The sequence below is a fragment of the Carassius gibelio genome, chromosome A20, assembly GCF_023724105.1.
Source record: "Carassius gibelio isolate Cgi1373 ecotype wild population from Czech Republic chromosome A20, carGib1.2-hapl.c, whole genome shotgun sequence".
Taxonomy (NCBI): domain Eukaryota; kingdom Metazoa; phylum Chordata; class Actinopteri; order Cypriniformes; family Cyprinidae; genus Carassius; species Carassius gibelio.
This window is the reverse complement of record NC_068390.1, coordinates 17,405,842-17,432,456: the sequence shown is the minus strand read 5'-3', so window position 1 is coordinate 17,432,456 and position 26,615 is coordinate 17,405,842. Positions and strand designations below refer to the sequence as shown.

Below are 26,615 nucleotides of genomic sequence, written 5' to 3'. Positions count from 1 at the left end.
TGAATTAGTATCACCCTGGATCTCTTGACAAAAACCCAACAGGATTTTTCCATTGGCTTTTGGATAATAGCAGAAAATAAGTTCTGTGACCAACAAAAGTGAATTTAAATGTTCATGATTAAAATAAATTGGCAAAATGTAGGCTCCACGATTAAGCTTCCAACAACTCTCTTTATTTAAAAAACCTTATTTCTCAAAGTTTGAGCTATAATAGTTTGCAAGAGCACAATTATAATGTTACATGTCTCTTAGCTATGCCAGCCATTATTCAGCCCCTGTGGAGTTTTCAGAGGAGAGCAACTGAGTCAGGATATCCTGTCACCCCGAAGTCTGTTCGGAGGCTTTAGCCAAGATTTGGAGGACTTGTCTCAGGTACTGCCACTGAATATTTTTATTTACATATTCTTCAAGAACAGGATGTTTAGGTATCAAGGATTTATTAGCAGCTAGTCTTTTTTTATTATTATTTCCTCCCCACAGACAGGTGGCGCTGACAGTAAGCGTGCTCATGCTCTGAAGAGAGCTCTCTATGAGGCAGTCTCATCAGCTTCCTCCTGGCTGGACAGTGCTGAAAACGAGCTTGTACCTGGCCCAATATTACTTTCTGATGACTCAGAGACTCACCTGGACCACCTAGAGGTCAGACATAGTCATTTTTACCAGAGTCGTAAAATATTTTTTAGAAGAAACATTGACGCTCTTTGACTCTATCTCTGGTCTCGTCTCTTCAGAGTTTGAGTAAGGAGGTTAAGAATGTCAACGAGGAGGTGTGTAAATGTCAGGACGTGCTCGGAGGAACAGAGCAGCTATGGGATGGAGAAAGTGTAGAAAGCATTTTGGTTGAAGAAGTGTTAGATGGTTTGGAGGCGAGACTGAAGCTGCTGGACACAGTGCTGGAACAGAGATGTGACTCTATGAAAGACAAGCTGCGGGAACTCTCTGTTTTCCAGGTACAGTTTGTTACTGTATCTATTTTTTAGTCAGTGTTTTGTTTTTTTCTCTCTCTTGCTCTTTCTCTCACATATGCATTTTGGTCTGTCTTACCCTCAGACTGAGTTTAGACTGTTGCTTACTGCAGTCAGCGACTCAAAGTACCAGCTTTTACAGAAAATGAATGCAGTTATGGATCGGCCTGCTTCTAAACAGATGGAGGTCAGACACACATTCGAAATGACATAGAAATAATTGCATAAGACCCCAGGCAAAACAATCAAAGGATTAATCAAAATGTCAATGTAAACAGATTCTAGCAGAAGCAGAGGACAGTTTGAGGGAATATGAACAGAAAGTTTCTGAGATGAGGAGCAGAGGAGAGACACTGCAGCCCAACCAGCTCTGGACTCAAGAACTGCTGAAACTACAGGTCCACACATCTGTCTCTCCCCTGCTGTGTGCTTTAATAACAGCAAACAAAGTTACTGGTTTCTTGTCTTCCATTTGACTTCCCACTTTACCTTTGTTTTGCTGTGCAGGACGCTTATGAAGAGCTGGTGGAAATGGTGGGCTCCAAGCGGAGTGAGCTGAACCAGGGTTTGGTTCTGAAGGCTCAGTATGAGAGAGCTTTACAAGACCTGGCAGAACTTCTGGACACCGCTCAGGACAAAATGACTGCTGATCAGAAGATGAAAGTGGGATCAGTGATTGAGGTTCAGATCCTTCTTGATAAACACAAGGTACAGCAGAATTTTGGTTCTTGTGGTCTGCTTAATAAATATGTTTCTGGACATTTGTGGGAAAATATCTGATGATAATAACTATACGTCACTCTTTTATCAATATTATCAACAATCTATCAAAATTCAGAATCTACGATTTCTGATTATATCTGTTTATTAGGCAAAATAGACAAGATTTACACTACCATTCAAAAGTTTGGGGTCAGTACGATTTTTTTTTTTAAGAAACCTTTTATTCAGCAAGACTGCTGCAAAAATGACAGTAAAGACATGTTACATTTAAAATAAATGCTGTAATTTTTAAATTCCTATTCATTAAAGAATACAAAAAAAAACTATGTGATAAGGTATTATATTATCATGTCAATAATAATAAGAATGTTTCTTGAGCATCAAATCAGTATATTAGAAGAATTTCTAAAGGATCATGTGACACTGAAGACTGGAGAAGTGTTAATGAAATTTCAGCTTTGCCATCATAGGAATAAATTACATTTTAAAATATATGAACATATTAAGAGTTATTTAAATGTTCACAATTTTTCAAAATGTTACAATTTTTACTGTATTTTTGATCAGTCGTGTTGTCGGTCTTCTCTTCCTGCAGGAGTTCTTCCAGGGGCTAGAGACACATGTTGTCTTTACACAGGCCTTCTTCAGGCAGGTCAGTGGGTTGGTGGTGCAGAGGGAGGTCCAGAGCTTGGAAGAGACTGTGGCTCAGGCCCAGGCTGTACTTAAACAGGCTCACAAACGAGGAGTGGAGCTGGAGGGCATCCTGGAGGTGTGTGTGCCTTTGTGTTTGGTTATTTGTATACAAGATGCAACTTCTAAACACTGATGGGTGCAGTGCATGCATATGAAGTGAATATCTTGTGCTTTGTGGATCAGTGGTGGAGCAGGTTGGTGGGTGACTATCAGACCCTGTACAGACAGCTGGAGGCAGTGGAAAACAGCATCCCCAGTGTAGGCCTGGTAGAAGAGACAGAAGACAGATTGAGCGATAGAATTACTCTGTATCAGGTACAGCTCCATCACACACAGATCACTAGATACGGTTACACCATGAAACACACACAACATCATTTTACAGTATAAACATTACATACTATATCTGTATTGCATGGTTTGTGTGTTAGAAATCGAAATGCCTATTCAATTATTCAATTCAGGAATTCAAAGTTAATATGAATTAGCAAACAGGATGCATAACTGTAATGTGAATTCAAATTTATTTTTAGCTTGATTTATTGTTTGGGTTGGTAAGGTTTTTTAAACAAGTCTGAAACATTATTCTCTAGTTTACTAGCACTTGACAGTATTGATCAATTGAAAGTGCCTTTGCTGAATACGATTATTAATTTCTTTAAAAAAATGTCTTACTGATACAAACTTTAGAATGGTAGTAGACATTGGGAATGCTAGAAAATCTGCTATCTAAAATTTAAATCTCACTCTCTCTCTGTAGCGTCTGAAGGCCAGTCTCTCTGAGCGGCAGCAGCAGTTGTATAAGTTGTTGGAGGATGGAAAGAGGCTGCTTTTACATGTGTCCTGCTCTGAGTTGGAGATTCAGCTCACTCAGCTGGGGGAGCACTGGCTCAGCACCACCACCAAGATCAATAAAGAGCTACACCGCCTGGATTCCACCCTCAAACACTGGATCAGGTCTGTGATCTGTTCACTTTCTCTTCATTAAAGAGAGAAGAAACACCTGTGTGTGGTTGTGTCCACGAATGCACATTTTTATTGACATCACATGGTCTCTTCATACTTTATTGTAGGTATCAGAGCGAGTCAGCTGAGCTAAGCCAATGGCTGAGTTCGGCACTGGACCGCCTGGAGTTCTGGAGCACTCAATCTGTTACAGTACATCAAGAGCTAGAGACTGTCAGAGACCATCTTCATGCCTTCCTGGTAAGAGCAGCCATTAAATATCCTGCTAAAAAGAGCCTTAGGTCTCACTTGACTTTTACAGACACACTCTTTACTGGTTCTGTATCTGCAGGAATTCTCCAAAGAGGTAGACGCCAAGTCTTCTTTGCGTGCCTCAGTTCAGAGCCAGGGGAATCAGCTGCTCCGGTTAAAGAGAGTGGACACGGCAGCACTCAGGGCAAACTTGGCCCAGGTAGACACACAGTGGGCTGATCTTCTCACTCGTATCCCTGTGGTCCAGGAGAAATTACATCAGGTATGATGACTAGGACAGATTGCAATGCCTAATCTCAGTTAAAGAACATTATGCAGATAATGAACAGGCTCACATGACTATGCTGATTGGAGTATTCATATTGTGATCAACAGCTGCAGATGGAGAAGCTGCCATCCCGGCATGCAATAACTGAACTGATGAGCTGGATATCCCTCATGGAGAATGTTATCCAAGAGGACCAGCAGAAGATCATGGGGGCAGTGGGATCGGAGGCTGTGCAAATGTACCTTCAGAAATACAAGGTAGCAAAAAGATTTCTTAAAAAAACAAAAAAACATATCATTAGTCCTTTTGTACTCCATTATCAAGACACCAAATTTCTCTTTTTCTTTATTTACTCCTCTCAACAGGGTTTTCAGATTGAGCTGTCCTGTAAGCAGCTGACGGTGGACTTTGTGAATCAGTCAGTTCTGCAAATCAGCAGTCAGGACGTGGAGGGGAAACGCAGTGACAAAACAGACTTTGCTGAGCGTCTTGGTGCCATGAACCGCCGCTGGCAGATACTGCAGGGACTCGTTACAGAGAAGGTTAGACATAAATGCAGAAAAATTATCAAATTGAGCAGCATTTGTGCATTTCATGCAGCTCCAGTGCAAAAAAAATGGACAAATTAAATGCTAAGACTGAAAATCATCCGTTTTTGGACCCCATTGAATGCCATTTAGCTTTAATTTTATTATCATACTGGTGTCTTTTGTGTTTCACAGATTCAGGTTTTAGAGGGTCTGCTTGAAAGCAGGTTGGAGTATGAGAACGTGGTTCAGACCTTGAAGACCTGGTTTAGTTTACAGGAGGAGAGACTCAAAAAGAAGCACAGGATTGAGGATGTTTCCTCAGCCCAGAATGCGCTCAAAGATTGTCAGGTAGGTACTGCACCATCGTTTTTAGGCTCTACTACACAATACACAGTACACTGTGGATTCATGAGTGAAGATTGCATAGATAATCTGGAAATATTCTGTGATTTGATTCTAACGATTGATCTGAGTGTGTCTGTGTATGCTAGGAAATTGGAGTTTTGGTAAAGGAGAAAGAGAAGGATCTGGAGAAGGCTAAAGAGAAAGGATGCTTATTAATCCAGGATAAGAAAGGCGAGGCTTGCTCTGTTATAATGGACGCTCTAAAAGGTCTAAACCAGTCTTGGGCCAATCTGGATCACATGGTATGTTTTACCTTATGCATTTTGGTGAACCTTCTAGCTTTGTAATCTTCTTTACAATATTGTTCACACATTTTTTATATACATTTTTATAGACACTCTTAGTCAAACATACATGATATCTACTGTCACTCAGGTTTGATAATCAGAAATTTCGTAAATTTCACTGAAACACTGATTATAAGTCCTTAATGATGTTTGTGTGTAATTGCAGATCGGGCAGCAGACGGTCAGTCTCCGGTCAGTGCTGGAGCAGTGGAGCCTGTATAAACAAGCATATGAGGAGATTCAGGGCTACCTGATGGAGGGATGTTACACCGTCTCTCGTCTGCGTCTTCTCACTGGCTCTTCAGAAGCTGTGCAAGTTCAAGTGGAGAACCTTGAGGTGCTAGTCTGCCACAAACTGCAAAACATGAATGAGCTTTTATTCGCATTATATATATTATATATGTAAGAACCTAAAATCACTGTGTCTTTCTGTGTGTCTCAGAGTTTACAAGATGAGCTGGAGAAACAGGAGACCAGTTTACGAAAACTTGGCTCCATAACGCAACAGCTGTTGAGGGACTCTCATCCCTCAGTGAGTGATTCACTCAACACAGCACTGGGGGACGTAAATCTCAGGTGAGTTTCAAAAAAGTCTAGGAACTAACAAAGACACTGATCAGTCCAAAGTGATCAGAAATCATTGTTCTGCTGTCAGGTGGAACATGCTGCTGGAACAGATCTCAGATCAGCTGAGGAGGAGTAAGAGCCTGCTGCAGCTGTGGCAGCATTACAAAGCACTACATGCTCAGAGCAGCACTGACATCCAGAAACTAGAAGATCAGGTTGAACAGCTACTCAAGAGCGCCACCCACAGGGACATCACAGAACAGGAAGTGAAGGTGTGGATTTATCAATGCATGATGGGTTTTGAAGCCTGTCCTTGGGTTATGTTAGCGACCCAAAAGTATTTAGGCAACTGTGCAGTTGTGAAAGCCTTGTTGCAAGGGCCACCGTATTCCTCATTGTAAAACTGGTATCTCTGCAGGGTCTTATGGCGTCTGAGGGATCCATAGAGTCTGTCCTGCAGCAGCTGGAGGAGTTTTCAGAGCAGCTGAGGGAACAAGTGGACCCCTCTGCCTTGACAACCTTCCATACAGACCAGCTGTCACTCACTCAGCGATTAGCAACAGTTGGACATGCCCTCCAAAGACAGCAGTCTCTTCTAGAGGTTCAGATGATTAGAATTTGCCTTGTGCACACAGACATTGAAACGGAGCATTTATACAGCTTTCACACATTTATTTGAATAAAATATAGACAGCTGTTTAAAAGTTTGGGTAAAATAAGTTGATGTTTTGATGCTCACCAAGGCTGCAATTATCTAATGAAAAATACATTAAAATCTGTAATAGTGTGAAATATTTTTTCAATTTAAAATAACTGTTTTTATTTTAATACATTATGCTGCCTTGCTAAATAAAAATATTAATTTTCTTTCATAAATAAATAAATTAATTCCAAACCTTCAAATATATTAGTATATATTTTAAATTGAATAATAGAATGTTTTCAATAAAATAACTTTCACGCTATTCTTTTATAGTTTTGACTATTGTTTTGTCACTTTCACAGATGCCAGACTGTATTCAGACTGTATACAAGTGTAAATGTCTTTTTTTTCTCCTTCCTTTCCTCAAGGCTGGTGTGAGGAACTATGAGAGGTTTAGTAAGGAGTTACATTCTCTGAGCCACTGGTCAGAAGAAGCTGAGAAGGTTCTGAAAGAACCAGACCCAGTCGGTTCTCCAGATATCTCTTCTGTTCATGAACGCATGGAAAAACTTAAGGTGAAATTTGTTGATCATTTGCCTATAAAATTACAGGGCTGTATAAACACTTCTGAACTTCCCAATATGTGTGTGTGCTTCTAGACCCAAATGTTAAAGCTGAGCAGTCTTTCTCCTGATCTGGAACGTTTGAATGAGTTGGGTTATCATCTTCCCCTCAACGATAATGAAATCAAGCATCTGCAGAACCTAAACAGGAGTTGGTCATCTAACTCTACTCATACCATTGAGAGATTCAGGTATATGTGGTTACTGTTGATCTATGGTAGATTTTCAATTTCTTCTCTTGAAGCGTGAGATATTCAGTTGTTTGCATCTCTGTGTATGTGCAGTAAACTGCAAGCCCTGGTATTGCAAAGAGAGAGCTTCTCAGAGAAGTGTGATGCTTGGATGACCTTTCTTACCCAAATAGAGGAGAAACTGGCCGCTGAGATCTCTGGAAACTACCAGAGCCTGCTAGACCAGCAGAGAGAGCATGAGGTACTGATACATGAAAAAAAAGGAAAATACCTGTCTTTTTTTTGTTTTGTTTTTGAAAACCTTTAACTTAAGGCCTGTTCACACCAAATAAAAGGCTGCATTGACATTACTATAAAGTTTGGGGTCAACAAGATTTTTTTGTGTTTTTGAAAAAAAAAAAAAAGTCTCTAATGCCAGGTTCACACATACTCTGTTCATACTCCATTCATTCAGTGCAGAAGCATCACGGACTCATTGTACTTTCATACAGGATGTGTTTGAAGTCTTCTAATGATCCACGATTGTTTACCACAAACACAACTATCCATTATTTTGATTTCAAATCCAAAAACAAGAATTACCAATACCTTAAAATATTCAACGAAACCGTTAACATGAACATTTAGCTGAAATGTGCACATCCTGTACCCCATATTCACTACAAAAAATTGCAAATGTTTAAATGAGAAAGAAAAATAAAATAATTATTATATTATTATTAATAGAAAAATAATAATTTTTTTTTTTTTGCTCTGTTTTCTCTATTAAGATGGAATGCACAGATTCAATATTCTGATGCGTTTTTACATGCATTTTCTTTCTCAACTTTTTATTTTAAAACATAGGCCTAACAGACTGTGTTTACATTTAATAATATTTATTAGTTTAATTGTATGCATTTATAGTTTAATTATAGGGTGACCATTTGCACCATTCATATGGAACACGTCCCAGCCAGGATTTTAATATTGTCTAAAATATCCAGGTTTTGGCTATTTGCACTGTGCAGGTTAATTGTTGTGTAACATTCATGAGAGCTATAAAAAGCAGAACAGATGGCTTTCAAATCGCTTTCACGTGTTTGTTCGTTTGTTTGAGTTGAAGCATTGTGGCACACTTTGGTTTTTTTTGGATTTGTGCCCAGCGACGCTTCAAGTCAATCGAACGAACAACCATCGTTCCCTCTAGATCTCACCTTCTCACACACAGCCCCACGATTGGTCTATTATGTACAATACTTGCATGTTATTGGTCAAACTGCTCCGGATGTTTTAGGCATTATTAAAATCCTGGCTGGGACGTGTCCCGTATGAACGGCGCATCTGGTCACCCTATTTAATTACCACATTTTCATGTCAGTCCATGTTAATTTTAACCACAATCAATGCGCTGTCACTTTAGTTCAGCGTGTGCAACACAGCAAAAATAGATGAACTGATACTGGATCGCACTGCCAGAACATAATCGCATGCGGTGTAAACGCTCTAAATGATCTGTTAACATGGGTGCAGAAAAAAAAAAAATGCATATATTTGATCAGAAATACAGTAAAAATGTAATATTTTGAAACATTAATAGTATTTAAAATAACTGTTTTCTGTTTAAATATGTTTTAAATTTTTATTTATTTGTGCTATGGCAAAGCTGAATTTCCAGCATCATTACCCCAGTCTTCAGTGTCACATGATCCTTTAGAAATCATTCTAATATGCTGATTTGCTGCTCAAGAAACATTTCTTTATTATTATTAGGACAATTTTGTCCTCAGCATTTTTTCTGTGTCAGTTTTTTGGTGAAACCTTTATAAGATGGATATAATGAGAAAAATATGGAGCATAAAATGCATAGGGTCATAGTTTGATGACCTACTTTATGGAACTGCTCTACTGTTTTTTTATTTGTGTGGATAGCTCTTCCAAGCGGAGATGTTTAGCCAACAACAAATTCTGTACTCTGTCATCACTGATGGACATCAGTTCCTGAATCAGGGACAAGTGGAAGACAGGTATCATTTGTTTATTTCCTTATTCTTAATCGTTTATTCATACGTATAGTGACAGTCTCTTTTTTTGTCCTCTTGGCCAATAGGGATGATTTTGGTATGAAACTAGCACTGCTTAGTAACCAGTGGCAAGGTGTGGTGAGGCGGGCCAGGCAAAGACGGGGGATTATTGACAGTTTTGTTCGGCAGTGGCAGCGGTACACAGAGCTGATTGAGAAACTGCGTCACTGGCTGCAAGAAGTGTCAGTGGAACCAGAAGAACAACAGCAAGGGGCAACAGTAGCACTACAACAGATTCGAGGCATGTTAGACCACATACAGGTACAGGTATAGCCATATTTACATTAAAGTATAGAAATAATGGCCACCTGCAAATAGCCTAAAGTACCCTGCATGTCCACATTTCTCCACCCAGCTGAAGGAGCGTGTGCTCCAGAGGCAACAGGGCAGCTACATCCTCACAGTGGAGGCCGGGAGGCATCTCCTCCTGTGCGCTGACGCCAGAACGGAGGCCTCACTTCACACTGAGCTGACTGAGATGCAGGAGCACTGGAGAACAATTAACATCCGTCTCGACGAGAGGAAGAAAGAACTGCTTTCTTTGTTAAGGGTAAGTTAAGAGTAAAAGTTAACAAAACATTTTGGGTGCCCTTACTGGTTGCTTATTTGCTAGATTTAATAGTTTGTATCACTGAAAGAGGAAGCTCATTATTTCCAGATGTTAGCAAATCTTTAAGTAGTATCGGCTGATTATTTGAAATTGTTGGTTAATTTCTTTAGACAACCGGTGTCTTTTAGACGGATGTGTTTGATTGGTTTTTGCATCAAAGTCTCAGACCACTGGTAAAAATGCTTGTATTTTGCAGTTATTTTTACTAATTTAATTGAAGTTTTATTTTTTGTTTCTAATTATATTATCACAACTACTTGTGTAAAATAAAATGTTCAAATTTTCATTTCAATTTCAAAAGCTTGTTATTTTATTTGAGTAACCTCAGTATAGTCTCAGACTTTTGCAGCTCACTGTATACTGTATATATGACATGCTGTTGCATTGTTGGATATTTATTTGTTGCAGTGTTTTGTGGTGGTTTTTATGATGTGGTACAGTTTAGGATTTTTATAGTACATCTATAGATTTGAGCTGGTGGAGAATGTAAGATTGTATGGTGTTTAAATATAGTTTGGTTATTTTGTTTCAGTGAAATCAAAAATTGGACATTACTTTGAATTTCAAACTACAAATATCAGAAATACAAAAAATTAGCTAATTATTGAATAATCCAAGAACAAAAATTGAATATATGAATCAAATATTCTGCGAACCTATAAATGGATCTCATGTTCAAAGTTATTTTCCAAAAAGAAAAGAGAGACAGTGAAGGACTTTGCATCAGAGCTTACAGAGCAAATAGAGGCGAGCTAGCATAACGAGAGTGAGAGAGTGTGTGACGTGTCTCGTGTGTGCGTATGAGGGGGATGAAAGAGAGAGAGAGCTGGAGAAAGAGAGAGCTGAAGGCGGGAGTTCTATAGGAGGCAGGACGCAGGAGGGTGTCTGAGCGGTGCTGAGCTGCCAACGCAGGGCAGCGGGGACTGGCAGTTATCTGCTCCATTTTGACGCAGCACACTGGGACACAAACAACAATTTCGGATTGCAAAACGAAAATGGCTCCTCTTTTCTTCGGCCTCTGTCTCTCTCTTCCTCTCTCTTCCACATCTCTCTGTTTTCTCAGATGATATGATAGAAGGTACTCCACTGCTTTATCTCTGCATGAAAATCAGTCTCTCGTGTGTCTCAGGACCATTGCCCTTTGCTCTGACCAGATTTAAATATAGAATTAATTACATATGCCAATCTATTATGCTCCTGATTAAAAATGTGGTGATCACTGAACAGTCCTTCTGACTTTTCCTCGAATATAGTAATAAACATTGTATTAGTGCATAAAAATTGCTAAATAAAATCTTTCTAAGGTACTGCACGTAATTTTATATATTGTTCAGATTATACTGTGCTGCAGAGTAGTCATGCCCGCTCTTTTTCACGATTTCACAATTATTATTTTTTTTCTGGCTATGTGTGCAGGACTGGGATCAGTGTGAAAAAGGAATTTCTGCATCACGCGAGAAGCTGAGGGACTTTAAGCAAAAGCTCTCTGTGCCTTTACCCGACCACCATGAGGAGCTGCACACAGAACAGATTCGCAGCAAGGTACACAAACTAAATCGGACTCATTTTGTGTCCTATGACCTTCAAGATGCGTGTTGCTTCAGCAACATCTGACAATCTTTCTTATTACTTGAGCTAAACCATTCAACACTATTTCCTGACCAGATTTGCAGTGATAAAGCAACAATATCTCAATAATACAGATAATTATTGGTTTGAGCAGTCTGCTGCTATCAACCACTGCATTAATAATACGCTTGCGTGTGTGTGTGTGTGTGTGTGTGTGTGTGTGCGTGCGTGTGTGTGGTTCCCTGACACTGATTAATTTTTAATCTGCAACGGAGGGTTGATTTTTCATGTGTGATGTTACAGAGAGGGGGTTGCAGTATAGAAGGTGTGTAAAAGTAAAATCAGCCTGCTCTGGTCTCTGTAAACTGGACTGTCAGGAAGAATGTCTTTGACTTTGCCTGAGGGAAGGAAGTTGAGGTCTATGCTAATCATGCTAAACCCCACATGTTAGCAGAGATGCTGAGGTTTAATAAGATGTGCTTATGCAGCAGCAAAAAAGCCCTTTTTTAACAGCAAAGTATTGGCAGCTTGTATTGTGTGATTAATGTCTTTTCAACAGTTATTATCTGTGAGTCACATTCCATCTGTATATTAGGTTTATACAGTGTAACTCTGTAAGCTAGCAGAGCTATCAGTATCAACAAAAATCAATACAAATGCAATTAAGGTCGTTTAGTTGTTACTGTGTGTTAGGGGAAGAATATGTGCAGTCAATATTCTTCTGTTTTAGATAAATGTAACCAGCCGTCTTAATTTCTTTTTTCTTCTTCTTCTTTCAAATCTTACATATTTGTTGTTGTTGGTTGGGAAGGGGAAGGGTTAAGGAAATGATTTATTTGATTTGTATTAATTCTTCTTCAAATGTTAACCCCCTCCCCCCAAAAAAACTACAAAAAAATAAAACAAAACAAAACATATTTAACATTTTTTTTTTTTTACCTATTTCGGTATTTTCAGTATTCACCCTTTTGAACTAATTAAATTATTACATTTTAACTTAAGCTATTTAAGCAATCAGGTCTAACTCTATTAAATGAAAAAAAAAAAAATAAATAATCCAAAAACTTTGTCCTATTAAATTTTCAACAGTTACAGTTCAAACTTAATTTTACTGTATTTAATTTTTTTCATTTCATTTTTAAATCTTAAAATAGATTTGTGTTTTATTTCATTTCATTTCTGATGTGTTCATGAAAGTATATGTGTGTGTGTGTGTGTGTGTGTGCGTGTGCGTGTGCGTGTGTGTGTGTGTGTGTGTGTGTGTGTGTGTGTGGTAGGAATTGGAGAGCAGTGTTGAAGGCTGGACTGATGATGTAGCCGGGCTGTGTATTCTGAGGGAGTCTCTCTCCGGGGGGCTCAGTGCTGATGACCTCACAGTCTTACAGGAGAGACTTGTACTACTCCAGAGACAGTGGGAGGAGACCTGTCACCAGGTACAGTACACAAACATCAGTCTGTCCCTTAGCACCATAACCATTCTTCATCAAGTTAGATAATGAATATGTAAAGAGATGCACTGTTTCACTGAATTTTTAGCAACTTAACTAAAAATGATTAGGTAAATTCAATAGATAAAGGTTGATTTTTGTATTTGCTGACAAAATGTACAGAGAATTTATTGGAATGTTGAATCAAAGTTCATGGTGGCTCTGGGCAACGTAGTATAAAGGATTGCAATTATATTATGCCTCTTAATTCCTGATGTCTTGTAGTAAAGAACAACAGATGGTGCATGACACTTTAGAGACTAAATTATTACATTTCCTACTGACATCTTCCGTTTCACATTTTGGTCTTTTTGCAACTTTTTCTTTAATCGTACTGAACCCATGGTGTAAGTGATCATTGTCTGTCATCCCTGTAGCTGTCCCTGCGCCGGCAGCAGGTGAGCGAGAGGCTGAACGAGTGGGCCCTGTTCAATGAGAAGAACAAAGAGCTGTGTGAGTGGCTCACACAAATGGAGAGCAAGGTCTCACAGAACGGTGACATCAGCATTGAGGAGATGATTGAGAAACTCAGGAAGGTGAAATTAACACAAACACAACATATTTGTTTATTACAAAATCAAGCAGTTGATAAATAACCATCCCATTGAACTCCTGCAGATAAAATATATGTTTCATTGTTCAGTTTAGATTCTAGATTTTTTAAACGGCAAAATAGGTCAGACTTATTCCAGTGAATATGTGAAACACAATCTACCCAAAGTGTTCTGAATATTCAGCTGATCTCTTTGTTATCAGGACTATCAGGAAGAGATCTCAGTTGCTAAAGAGAATAAGTATCAGCTGGAACAGATGGGGGAGAGATTGGCTCAGGCCAGCCATGAAAGCAAAGCTGCAGAAATCCAGTACAAACTCAGCAAAGTCAATGAGCGTTGGCAGCATCTGATTGACCTTATAGAAGCAAGGTAAATCTCTCAAATGACATCGCATGACATTGTACATATTGTGCTGTAGCTACTTCAAAAAGTTATTGTGGGGTCAAAGTGTCATTTATGTGTCTTTTATAAAACAAAAGCCCATATAATTGTATTACATTTTTTGCAACAGAATATTTTAATTCAGAAATACAAAACTACATTTCATGAAGATCAGTCAGTTCTTTTGAAGCAGGGTGTCTTAAAATGTTTTAAATAAAGTTTTCCTAATAAGAGGCCTTAAAAAGTCTTAAATATTTTTGGTTACATTACCCCAAAAAATTCTTCAGTCTGACGAGCCCAATGTTTGGAAATATTATTAAGTCTGTATATGGTGGTTAACAGAGGCCAGAGACGCTGAAGACAGACACAAAGAGGAGAAAATACTGTTCCTGATAGATCAAGATCACTGTTCACAATGCTCAAAATATACGAAGAAAATATCAATATTGAATTGGCAAACATAATTTTAAAAGATGGTATCTCTGTTTGCTTTCAGCTTCGAAACTTTGCTGATATTGTTTATGCTCAAACAGCAATGTTACACACTAACTTTAAAAAAGTGGAATCGTAATCAACCACCCCTTTTAATTTAACTTGTTTATATCTGTAGACACCCAGTGCAGAGTGTAATCTTTAGAAATAGAGGCATGAACTGAGCATGTTCCTTGTGCGAATGGCCTGTGGGTGGAAAGGAAGTATTTTGCACCAGCATCTTAAACATGACACCATGGTGTCTCTGGATATGACTGGTAAAAGCAAATTGCCTGCAGTCAGGACTGAAAGCCTCTTACATGTGTGGTGCTGATTTCATTGTGGCCAGAGTGTGAGAGGGTCATCCTCTTTCACACTCATGTGCATTAGCTCTGTGTGACTGTCTTGATTTTTCCTTGTATACTGACATACTTTTATTTGGAAACAATTAAAGAGATTAAGAGATTTTGCTCAAGAAAAAGTATCCACACTGTTCACATAGAAACACTGACACACACTTTCTCTCACACACACGTTTACTTGGCTTTCTAAATGCAGGGCATTCCAATCACTTTCCAGAACATTCTCGTTCACCATTCCTGGCTGGTGGAATGATCTTCCCACCCCAATCCAGAATGCTGAATCCCTGGCAATTTTCAAGCGACAGCTGAAAACTCATCTCTTTCAAAGCTACTTCATCATAAAAAATAAAAAACCTTCCCCTTTATTTATTCCTTCTCTTTATAGCTTGTACTTATTGGCTAAAACCTGGCATTACAAGCACTTCCTGTGTCTGCTTGCCTTTTTAAGAAGAATTGCTTTATGTATCCCCAATTGTAAGTCGCTTTGGATAAAAGCGTCTGCAAAATGACAAAATGTAAATGTATGTAAATGTAATACAAAATATCACAAAAGGACGTCTTTTCCCATTTAACTGATTTTTGTTTAAGTATGTACACAAACACACATAGACATTGTTTTATTGTAATTTTGGATTTCCAAATTAGTCAGATTTTTGTATTTCCCAATTAGCATTTTTCTAAAAATAACCTTGCACAAAGATAATGAAAATTCCTCTAAAACATAAAATAAGTAAACTTGACCAGAGTCCTTTTGAGGAGAGAATTTCTTGAAGGTAGTAGTGTAGCACAGATCTTCAGCAGCAACGTCAGAGTGTCGGCCTTCACAATATCTGAACACTGTAAGAGTCCTAGCTTCTCCCTGAGCTCTGTCTGTGAGACAGAACTTCATACCTAGTAACTAATGGCCTTCAAACAATAGACTGATACCATTAGGACCTCCTACTGGAGAGACAGGATAGAAGGGCCATCCTGTGTAAATGGTTAGACTACTTTAAAAAACTGCAAAACAACTGTTTTTAATGTCCTATTTTAGTTTTAAATCTAAAGAAATGTTGAATGTCTTCATTTTTTTCTTAATATTCTTATGAATCAAAATAAAATAAAAAATCAGTTTTTGTTTATATGAATTAAATTTATGCATTTAGCAGATTCTTTTATCCAAAGCGACTTACAGTGCATTCAGGCTATCGATTTTTACCTCATGTGTTCTCGGGGAATCGAACCCCCTACCTTAAGCTTGATAAGGCAATGCTCTACCACTTGAGCTACAGGAACACTATGAATAATATGAACATATATGAATAATGACAGACGCAGTCATTCCAGTCCTCTGATCAGCACATGCTAATGACTGTCATCTTATTTTAGCCACAGTAGTATTTGTCACTCCCAGCTGCTCATGCCTGTACTTGAGAGCAGTTCACACACACATGCTCAGACACCCCACACACTAACCAGGGCACTAGAGAAATCCTGGTCACTTTGTTGTTCTTCAGACGAAAGAGAAGGGGAATTTTGACAGGGTGGAAGTTTTTCTTTCTTTTGGGACAGTTGATTGAGAGGATTAGGCCCAATGGTGCTGGATATGGGCACTGATAACATGACAGGAAGCCCTGGACAGGACTCAGATCTGCCGGAGTGTGACTGTGACATTAACAGGCAGGAAAACATTTATCCACTTATCATTTACATATTACAGATTCTCTTTTTATGCAATTTCATTTTAATTTTGCCATGTATTGTGGTATTTTCTGTCATATTTAGACATGTATTAATGCAAAGTGTCTGAAATGTAGTTTATTTGATTATATGGGTGAAATATGTAGTTTGAGTTGCTTAAGTTAAACTATCATTGCTTTTCTCCACATTTGATTGCCCAGTAGACCAGAGAGTTTCACTGAAAACCTGGAGAAATGGAGAAAAAATGGAGAAAACGTTATACCGTGCTGTATTTGTTGACCGTGTGTTGTTGTTGTTGCGGTGGTTTTTGTGCTTTAGGAATGTAGCTTGAAGCACAGTCACACTGAACTGTTCACATACCAGGGTTACATGAGGGCTTAATCTCACCACATCAAACAGTTTCTGTGTTTTAGCTAAGTGCCTACTGCATACACCAAAGTTTCAATCAAAGTTGGCTGAAGTTGAAACATGTCCACTCTGCATCTGTGCTATTTGCTTCATGTCCAGTATGAGATAAGACATTTTTCTGAGATCTAGATCTGGAACGGTGGCACAGCTGAAACATGCTATGCTGGTATGCGTGCCTGTGTGTCGCGGCGCTGTGCTGAGCATCTGATTCTGTATTTTTATCCACATTCAGGATTTCTAGGAAACACAAACACCACTCGATTGCATTCTACGTCTGCTTATATTGTCACATATGCAAGACGCCATGACCTTACAACAGTTAACAAATGATAAAGTAACTTCATAAATCTACTATTTAAATTGGCAAATGTAATGCATTTGCATTGAACTTGCATATGTAAACTATATGTGTATATATATTTACACTGAAATGAGACATGAGAAATGAGAACTGATATTGTGTTTTCATGACTCTTGCAATACTGATTACTTTTCTTTAAATTAATTGTTGACAAAAAAAAAAATATTTATTTTTTAAACTATTATAATATGAACTTAATATTAATTAATATTTGATTATATATATTTTTATTCTAATTTATATGTATAATAATAAATCTTTTCTGTATTGTTGTTTTTGTTATGGCTTTGTATAGCTTTAAAACATAAAATGCTATGTTATCAAAAGAAATGCAATACTATAAGGGTTTTTACATAAAGCTTTCATGAAGAAATTCTCTGAGTGTACATCCCATATTTACTGACTCTTTAAAGGCAAATTTCATTCGGATCTCAAGTTTCTCTGATAAAACATGAAAGACATTTGCACTGCACAGTCTATGGTTTATAGCCTTATTACACTTTTTGCAGAATGTTATATTAATAAAGTCTCTTTACTCTGTCTCTGGGGTCTGTAGGGTAAAGAAGTTGCGGGAGACACTGGTGGCTGTGCAGCAGCTTGATAAGAACATGAGCAGTCTGCGCTCATGGCTGGCAAACATTGAGACTGAACTCTCACGACCCATCGTCTATGAAACCTGTGACTCACTTGAGATCCAAAGAAAACTTAACCAGCAACAGGTAATGCACACACACACACAGAAAAGGCATTAATTTACATATGGTTGCATAAAAGTCTGTCAGTATAGTAAGTCTTACGAAAACTGGTATTAAATCTATGAAAGTAAAATAGGAGTTGAAAAGCCCTGTAAGAACTTGACTTCATCTGGCTTAGTCACTGACCCACTTACTGTTTCAGTATAATAATGTATCCTCACTTTACCCAGCAACAACCAGCACATATCAACCTCTATCTGCGTCTGAGACAAATTATCAGTGTAAGAAGCAATGTTAGTCAAACATTTTGATGCCACAAGATTAAACAAATTTGTAGAGAAATGCATGACCTCTGCCTAATAAACTGAAATGAAATGCCTAGAAACTAGCAAAAAATGATCAAAATGTCATATGTCGTGAGAAGCTCAGTGTAAGTCTGCTATCTCTGTGCAGGATCTGCAGCGTGACATTGAGAAGCATAGCACGGGTGTGGCCTCAGTGCTGAACCTGTGTGAGGTGCTGCTGCACGACTGTGACGCCTGTGCCACAGAGACCGAGTGTGAATCCATCCAGCAGGCCACACGCAGCCTCGATCGCCGGTGGAGAAACATCTGTGCTGTTGCCATGGAGAGGAGGCTGAAGTGAGTGTGTTCGGGTGTCATTTAGAAGTAAATTGATGTGTTGGAAAATGTACACATTGGTCTCTGTGTAAAAGTACACTGCTGTTCAAAAGTTTGGGGTGAGTGGAGTGGAGTGGCAACAATTTCCCCCCTGCGCTCCAAGCATTCAATAATCACTCCACTCCAGGTTCAATATTTCCTGCTCCTCGATCCACTGAGCAGAAATGCTGCTCCATGATGAAATTCACAGATTAAGTAATTTAGTATGTTTTGAAATATAACAAAGTACTATTCAGAACTTTTTACGATGTTAATATTAAACAAAAAATAAATACACTATACTAGAAGAAAAGTTTTGACATGGTTTACTGGAATACAACATTTAGCCAACGTCTATATTAAAGCACTGTTTAACTCCGAGATTAACTTCCTGTACAATAAGCAGGATCAAGTTTTAAAACATGATTTTACCCAATTAATATTGAGTATCCACATGCTAGAAACAAACATGCTCCCACTCCTCTCCGCTCTCATACTCTGTTTGGGGTCAGTAAGAGTTTTAAAAAGGAAAGTAGTCTTATTCAGTAAGGATACTCCCAGCAAAATGATCAAAAGTGACAACCGTTTTCTACATTTTTTTTTAATTATTTTGGTCTTCCTTGAGCACCAAATCAGCATGTTAAAATGATATCTGAAGGATCATTGACACTAAAGACAGGAGTAATGGCTGCTGAAAATTCAGCTTTGCCATCACAGTAGATATGCAGCATAAGAGACTTCTTTGAAAAACATTTTTAAAAATCCCAAAGGTTTGAGCTGTATATGCTAATGAAGACTGCAGTTCATGAAAGTTGAAAATGAGCTATTTAGTATAGTTAAAGTATGTGTTTGAAACTCACCGTATGTGTTTTTGCAGGATTGAGGAGACGTGGAGGTTGTGGCAGAAGTTTCTGGATGATTACTCCCGTTTTGAAGAGTGGCTGAAAGTGTCAGAGAGGACAGCAGCTCTGCCCAACTCTTCTGGAGTGCTGTACACTGTTGCTAAAGAGGAGCTGAAGAAGTTTGAGGTACTCCGAGATCCACAGAGAGAGTTAATAAGGTTGAGGCAGTGAGTCAAGAGGATAATGATGAATAGGGCCTGAAAACAAAAAAAGTAACAAGAATACTATTGGGAAATAAAAAAAGGATCACTTATGACATCTATTGTCAAAAGTCCAGTCTACTTCAACCTTTAGTCTTTTACAATTTGTAAAATTTTGTTGTTGACTGAAACAAATGCTAAACCATTATTTCTTTTAAACATGCTCTTCACTTTTTCCAGTTTGTGAATTTAAGATTGTTTTGCATCACAGGCATTTCAGAGACAGGTACAGGAGTGTCTGACCCAACTAGAGCTGATCAATAAGCAGTATCGAAGGCTAGCACGTGAGAACCGCACAGACTCATCCTGCCATCTACGACAAATGGTGCATAATGGGAACCGGCGCTGGGATATTCTCCAGAGGAGAGTAGCTGCCATCTTGCGCCGACTCAAGGTGATATATTATATGTATTATACACACTACCGTTCAATAGTTTGGGGTCAGTAAGATCTTTTTAAAGAACAAAAATTATATATAAATATATATATATATATATATATATATATATAGATAGATAGATAGATAGATAGATAGATAGATAGATAGATAGATAGATAGATAGATAGATAGATACATACATACATATATACAGCATGGATACATTGAATTGATCAAAAGTGACAGTAAAGACATTTATTGTTACAAAAGATTTCTATTTCAAATAAATGCTGTTGTTTAGAACTTTTTATCCATCCAAAAATTCAGAAAAACAAAGCATACATTACAGTTTTCACAAAAATATTAAGCTGTACAAGTATTTTCAACACTGATAATAATAGGTAATGATTAGAATGATAAGTAATGCATATTAGAATGATTTCTAAAGAATCATGTGACACTGAAGACTGAAGTAATAACTTACCCTTTATATACTTATATATTCAGAACCTAAACTACATAAAGCAGCAGCATGATTGATTGACTTGTTACTCTTTTGTCCGGCAGCATTTCATTGGTCAGAGAGAGGAGTTTGAAACAGCCCGGGATGGTATTCTGGTATGGCTGACTGAGATGGACCTGCAGCTCACCAACATCGAGCATTTCTCAGAGTGTGACGTTCAGGCCAAGATCAAACAACTAAAGGTCATGGCTGTGTGAGCATACATCAATAATTAACATTTAAAAAAAATATAAACATGTAAGTGCTATAGCCTTGTGAGGAGCACTCTGACATGTGGCGCGGCAATGCTTCATGGAGACTTGAGTTTGATTCCCAGTCCTGATCCTGATTATTTACTGTCTGTCCTTATACTGTCATGTCAAAATAAATGCAAGACAGGTAGATGTTTAAGAAATATGTGGTGAATTTGAATATTCATCATAGCCAAATAGCTTTATACCTTGACAATTCACTAACATACATGATATTTATGTGACCCTGGACCACAAAATCAGTCTTAAGGACTTTACATAATCTGAAAGCTGATCGATAAATCGATAAAATGACCTGTACAAATTTTTTTTTTTTTTTTGCTATTGCTAAAAATATATCCCAGCGACTTAAGACTGGTTTTGAGCTCCAGGGTCGCATATTTTAGACCTAGGTATTGCTGACACAAAATTATTTTTACTTGTTCTGTAGATCATTTACTTTTAAATTTTATTCAGAATTACTTTTCACTTTACTTGTGAACACTTGTGCATTCCAGGCATTCCAGCAGGAGATCGTTCTGAACACGGGTAAGATGGAGAGTGTGTTTGGGCAGGGGGAGGTGCTGATGGAGAAGAGTGAGCCTCTGGATGCTGCTGTCATAGAGGAGGAGCTGGATGAGCTGCAGAGATACTCTAGGGAGGTGTTCGGTCGGGTGGAGCGCTACTACAGGAAACTCACACGCCTGCCGGTAAGACACACAAATTCAGACATGCAAGCACACTTGTTTATATCTCAGCTTTTGCTTTGCTTGTGTAAGTGTGGTTGTTACTTTTATGGTACCTCCCATTCACAGCTAACCGATGATGAGTGTGAAGGCTCAGATCGTGAATTCGAGTCAGGTGACCTCTCAGACCTTCAGTGGGGTGAGGATGGTGCTATGTCCCAGACTTCTAGCAGACCACCTTCAGCTGGGACTGTTCCTATTCACACAAACGGCTCCGGCCGGGACACCCCTGCCAGTGTAGACTCCATCCCTCTAGAATGGGACCACGACTATGACCTGGACCCCATGGGCCATTCCATGTCTGCACAACAGGGCAGACAAAAAGATAAGGATGAGGAGTTACTGTGTTTGGCCACTGCAGCACTTACAGGTGAGTGTTTGCTTGACCTGAAGGATGTTCATGAGATAATTCTCCAGCTGAGTGTCCATCACCCTGAGAAAGTCTTCTCCGTAAACTGTTGGTATGCTTTGTTGTGTATCTCTTTTTCCACAGAAGTAGTGATTCCTGAGAGCCCTGAAGCTTATATAAAACTAACAGAAAACACATTGAGGTCCTCCTCTGGTAGGCAATATGTGGTGGCATGCTAAATGAATGCTTATCTACACTGCATGCTATCATATTGCATGAACTGCACTATTACATGAATTCTAAAAGCAAAAAATGCATGGCAAATATTCTGACAGATCTGGACTACTAAGATCCAACTTTAAATTTGTTCTAAAATCAAACAATGCCAATCGTCATTGAATGCGAAAACAATTAAGAGAAAATAAAGTTTTAAAGCACTTCCAAAAGAGAATTGAGTTGAGAATTTGATGGAAAAAGAGATGTGTAGTCCAGTGGAAATAACCACATGTATGCCACAAGGTACACTGTTAGGACAAGACCACTTCATGGATCAGTTTTACAAGTGCCATTTCATTCCAACATACAACAGTCAACACTGACATTAATACCTTTTTATATTTTGTTTTATAATTCACTGTTATAACTGAAAATGTTACATAAAACAAATGAGTTGTCTGCATAATATTCAAATTCCATTTTTAGCGAATAACGTGATTAAAAATTCACGTTTTAAAGCTTTACAAAACTCCTAATCACAGTGTGATCACAGAATGACTATTTCAGAATTATCTTTTTTTAAAAGGTGGTCATGTGACATGTCATGTTAATCTATACATTAATTCCTGCAGGTGAAGCAGTTCGATTATTAGACAATATAATGGACACCAGCCACTACAGCCTCCAGCAGACAGATGGCACTATGGGTGGCCATGACACCTCTCACATGGGCTATGTAAGTAAAGATTCAGTTTAGTCCAGGGGTCAGCTAGTAAGTTTGGCATCGGCCCAAAAAAAAATTTATCACTAGATGGTGGGCCAGAACATAATCAAAGGATAACTTAAGAAATTAATTGATGAAAAATTCACCTAGAACTGCCTGTGACAGACTGTGCTCTGCCTTCGCTCTGTGTCTAAAGTATCTAAGTTTGTTTGAAATATCACAGTTCTGTTCATAACATATTTATTATGAAATATAAATTAAACGTTTCAAAGTGGCTTTTTGGAAAACTAGTGTTCAAACTTTTTTTTTTGAAAACATGGTTGTCATAATTAGGTATAATTGCTGCATTTTGCAGTGTAAATTTAGTTTTTGATGAAAATAACAGTACGTTTTCTTCAATTATTTTACCTATGGATCGATGCATTTCTTACAGTCCGCTGATTCAGATCACAAAGAGAGAGAAAACCTGGTGCTATGGCAAAAGATGACCTCTGACCTGGACGCCATGGAGGCGTGGCTCGGACAGGCTGAGGCGGAGTTAGAAGAACTGAGAAGGAAAGATCTCAGTGCAGATATACACACTATTGAGCAGAGGATTAGAAAACTCCAGGTTTGTGTCGCCTGCTACATATTTGTACATGTGAATTTGTGTTTGTGCATATTTGCTGAGTGATTTAGTAATTGTTTCCTTTCTAATGCTGTTAATTGTCTGCACATCTGACCACAGCTTTTGAAAATCATCACAAATTAGATTTACAGAGCTGTCCTGTTTGTAGCCCTAAAACCCAGATGAGAATTAAAATATTTTAACCATGGATGATAAACATTTCAACATTACCAACAACATAATTGTCACATGAGCTTGTTACACATCTAATCAGGCTGTTTAGTCATGAATCAGTCCCTTATGTGAAGAGGTTCCCTTTAGAATAGCTAATGGCTTTGAAAAAAAAAATGTTTTCAATTTTATGGGTAAGGTCTGTGGTTAACACTACTTAAAGGGACATTCCCATTCTACAATATAAATCAAGAATTGCTTTTCTAAAAGCACATTAGAAAAAAACAACAGGACCCCTGGTGAATTAACCAGTCATTGACATAGTCAACATTTTCTACATTTCCGTCAAGTCATTATGCTCATGTGACCGAAATCCCCAAAATCACATTGAAAATTAAATTTCTTCTATCTGCTTTATTGCTGAGAGTGCAAATGTACTATTTCATATTACTGTAAATATAATAGTTAACCATGTCCAAGCTGTAAACGGATGCATTGGGTTCTGGCAGGTCCATGTGTGGGTTGCTCACATGTCTACACCTTAAGACAAGTCTTGCTCACACACACACACACACACACACACACCCACACATACATTTCAAATTGGGCAGGATGTCAGCAATGGAAACAAACCAGTGGAAATCCACAGCATCCCGCTGACCCACATTCAGAGAGGATCTTGGAGCATCTGATTTCACCAGTTATTTTTACTTGCACACCTAAAACTGAAACACGTGTATACAGTCCAAAGGCTATAAGTGAACCTTCCCTTCAGAACAATTTAACAACAGAGGTGAACCAAAGGCTTGCACCCAACTACACATCATTTCTTGGTAACATAATGCAATCTGTAAAAGGAACACACGAATTTCTAACAATGCTTCACTCTTGTGTCCCAACAGGAGTTAGAGAAGGCAATGGATTCCCATAAGTCCAAAGTACTGTCCATCAACTTAAACAGCGTAACACTACTCCAGTCAGACTCGGAGGAGAGCCAGGATCTACAAGTAAAACTGAAAGAGATGAACTCACGCTGGGATCGACTGGGAAAATCACTTAAGGATTGGAGAACAGCACTTCAGGATGCTCTGATGCAGTGTCAGGTACACACACAGACAGCACCGACATGTACACTACTGGTCAAAAGTCAGTAAGAGGGTTTTTTTTTGGGGGGGGGGGGGGGGGGTTAATGTTTTCTCTTGGTTCATGTCTCTTAGTTTATTTCTCTTGGTTCATGTCAAATTAATTTTGATAAATAAGTCGCACCTGACTATAAGTTGCAGGACCAGCCAAAGTATGAAAAAAAAGTGTGACTTATAGTCCGGAAAATACGGTAAATGAAACACGCAGAGGCAGGTATTGTCATTCTCTCACATGTCTTGATTCTCTACAGGAGTTCCATGAGCTGAGTCATGGTCTTCTTCTCTGGCTGGAAAACATCGACCGCCGGAGAAATGAGATTATCCCAATAGCACCAGGGCTAGATCGGCCTACACTTCAAGCTCATTACAGAGCACTAAAGGTACCTGTGGACAGGCCACTGCTTCTATATGGGCTGAATACATATTTTGTCTACTGTTCACCCTATACTGTACGCAGAATAAGAGAGGAAGAATAAAGCAGCTATTCTCATAGTATGTTGAAAACAATATGTAAAAAGGTTTCTGGATGCGAAAATATTTCTTCATTTGAGTCAAGTCACCAAGAAGACAGTGTTCATTTTTTTAACCATCTACTCTACTTTTAAAGTATTTTTTTCATCATTGCATTATGCACATTTGAGCTCATCCATTGTCAAAAAAAGTTTTTAAAATTCTCTAAATGTGGGAAAAAATGTATCCGAACACAAACCTTTCATTTTACCAAGTGAAACATCGACACGCTTTTGTCTGCAGCACACCCAGCGGGAGCTGCTGGAGACGGAGCAGAAGGTGGACAGTCTGCAGGAGCTCTCGGGACAGATGCTGGTGCAGGCACATGGCGGCAGGTGTCTGGAGGCCCAGGAGAGGGTGCACGTCATCGGGAACCGTCTGCAACTGCTCCTGAAAGCTGTGGCCACTGACATTGAACTGCTAGAAAACGAACTCCAGGCTTCTGGGAACAGACAGGTCAATCTACAAGTACATTCAGTGTTTATTCATCTCTTTACTGACCATTTTTTCAGTTTTAACAGATAAAAAAACAGCATTAGACAATGTCCATAATATCAGAATTTCTTGGATCTCCATTTCAAAGCTAATACTCAGATCTTCACCCAATTTACAGGATGCGACCCTCTGGTCTGTTACGGATGACACTGATATTTCTGTTTCAGAGGTCAGCGTTTCCACTACACAACAATCGGTAATGCATCTTCCCTGCTTTTTTTTGGTATTATTATGTCCTGCTAAATTGAGGTGGTTGAGCTTGTAACAGGGGAAGATTTTCAAAATGTTGGTTCCAGTATAATATTCCTCATGCCCTGTAAATATGTTGGTTTGGATGTTTATTTGTGGCTCCGGAAGTACTTTGCTTCCAATGAAATTTATACAAGAAACACTGGCTTTACCTTTAAGACATGCTTAAAATCAAATCAAGCCATACTAAATTTTAACGGATTTGTTTGAAGATGTCTGCTTGTCACCACAAGCTTGGTCTTTTTTTGCTGAACTGAAACATTCTTTCTTTCTTGTACCCCTCCCTCCCTTTTGCTCATTGCACAACAGCTGCGAGGCAAATGTAGTGTGTCAGAAGCAGGATCGTCAGCCAGACTTCCACGTCACAGGTACCTGTCTCTCTCTTTAGAATGCAGGGCGGATGATGGAACTCATTTCAGATCAGAACACCAGTTGTTCAGTTCTAGGAAAGGAATATGTTTTGGTTCCTAGTCAAGGATTCTTAGTAATCTTATGTGTTATTTTCCCCAAGAACATAATATTGTGTCTGTCAGTGTTACTTTGTGTGTCCTTTGAACATAAAAGGTTTGAAGAAACTATCTTCAAAATCCTGATGCGTCCATCATCTTTCTCCATTCTAGATGCTACGTGAAAATACTGACATTTATTAGTCATTTCCAAAACCATGTCAATTTTGGTTGCTTTCATTGTTTTTTGGGGTTTTATTTTTTTATGCAAACAATTCTTCGTTATTTTACATTAAATAGATAGAAAGGCCAC

The 26,615-nt window shown here is 38.5% G+C and overlaps 1 protein-coding gene across 2 annotated transcripts in view; it reads left to right on the top strand.

The window, feature by feature from the left end:
• The window catches only part of LOC127938707 (nesprin-1), a 63,968-nt gene that overhangs the window by 35,843 nt on the left and 1,510 nt on the right, over positions 1-26,615 (top strand). Inside the window, exons 47-90 of one of the 2 annotated variants that reach the window (XM_052535526.1) lie at positions 253-372; positions 481-639; positions 732-950; positions 1,051-1,152; positions 1,244-1,363; positions 1,473-1,673; positions 2,284-2,457; positions 2,565-2,696; positions 3,142-3,338; positions 3,455-3,587; positions 3,679-3,861; positions 3,975-4,124; positions 4,233-4,409; positions 4,590-4,745; positions 4,889-5,044; positions 5,256-5,426; positions 5,532-5,665; positions 5,745-5,928; positions 6,075-6,257; positions 6,728-6,874; positions 6,959-7,113; positions 7,207-7,354; positions 9,025-9,119; positions 9,203-9,437; positions 9,532-9,726; positions 11,203-11,328; positions 12,633-12,788; positions 13,220-13,378; positions 13,599-13,765; positions 17,616-17,778; positions 18,208-18,395; positions 19,291-19,441; positions 19,727-19,909; positions 20,462-20,599; positions 21,166-21,357; positions 21,463-21,763; positions 21,887-21,955; positions 22,591-22,694; positions 23,116-23,292; positions 24,363-24,563; positions 24,854-24,982; positions 25,356-25,568; positions 25,726-25,803; positions 26,166-26,224. In XM_052535526.1, coding sequence (XP_052391486.1) covers positions 253-372; positions 481-639; positions 732-950; positions 1,051-1,152; positions 1,244-1,363; positions 1,473-1,673; positions 2,284-2,457; positions 2,565-2,696; positions 3,142-3,338; positions 3,455-3,587; positions 3,679-3,861; positions 3,975-4,124; positions 4,233-4,409; positions 4,590-4,745; positions 4,889-5,044; positions 5,256-5,426; positions 5,532-5,665; positions 5,745-5,928; positions 6,075-6,257; positions 6,728-6,874; positions 6,959-7,113; positions 7,207-7,354; positions 9,025-9,119; positions 9,203-9,437; positions 9,532-9,726; positions 11,203-11,328; positions 12,633-12,788; positions 13,220-13,378; positions 13,599-13,765; positions 17,616-17,778; positions 18,208-18,395; positions 19,291-19,441; positions 19,727-19,909; positions 20,462-20,599; positions 21,166-21,357; positions 21,463-21,763; positions 21,887-21,955; positions 22,591-22,694; positions 23,116-23,292; positions 24,363-24,563; positions 24,854-24,982; positions 25,356-25,568; positions 25,726-25,803; positions 26,166-26,224 — 6,980 coding nt within the window. Of the gene's footprint in view, positions 1-252; positions 373-480; positions 640-731; positions 951-1,050; positions 1,153-1,243; positions 1,364-1,472; positions 1,674-2,283; positions 2,458-2,564; positions 2,697-3,141; positions 3,339-3,454; positions 3,588-3,678; positions 3,862-3,974; positions 4,125-4,232; positions 4,410-4,589; positions 4,746-4,888; positions 5,045-5,255; positions 5,427-5,531; positions 5,666-5,744; positions 5,929-6,074; positions 6,258-6,727; positions 6,875-6,958; positions 7,114-7,206; positions 7,355-9,024; positions 9,120-9,202; positions 9,438-9,531; positions 9,727-11,202; positions 11,329-12,632; positions 12,789-13,219; positions 13,379-13,598; positions 13,766-17,615; positions 17,779-18,207; positions 18,396-19,290; positions 19,442-19,726; positions 19,910-20,461; positions 20,600-21,165; positions 21,358-21,462; positions 21,764-21,886; positions 21,956-22,590; positions 22,695-23,115; positions 23,293-24,362; positions 24,564-24,853; positions 24,983-25,355; positions 25,581-25,725; positions 25,804-26,165; positions 26,225-26,615 lie in introns of both variants that reach the window. The other variant, XM_052535525.1, reaches the window with a different exon arrangement.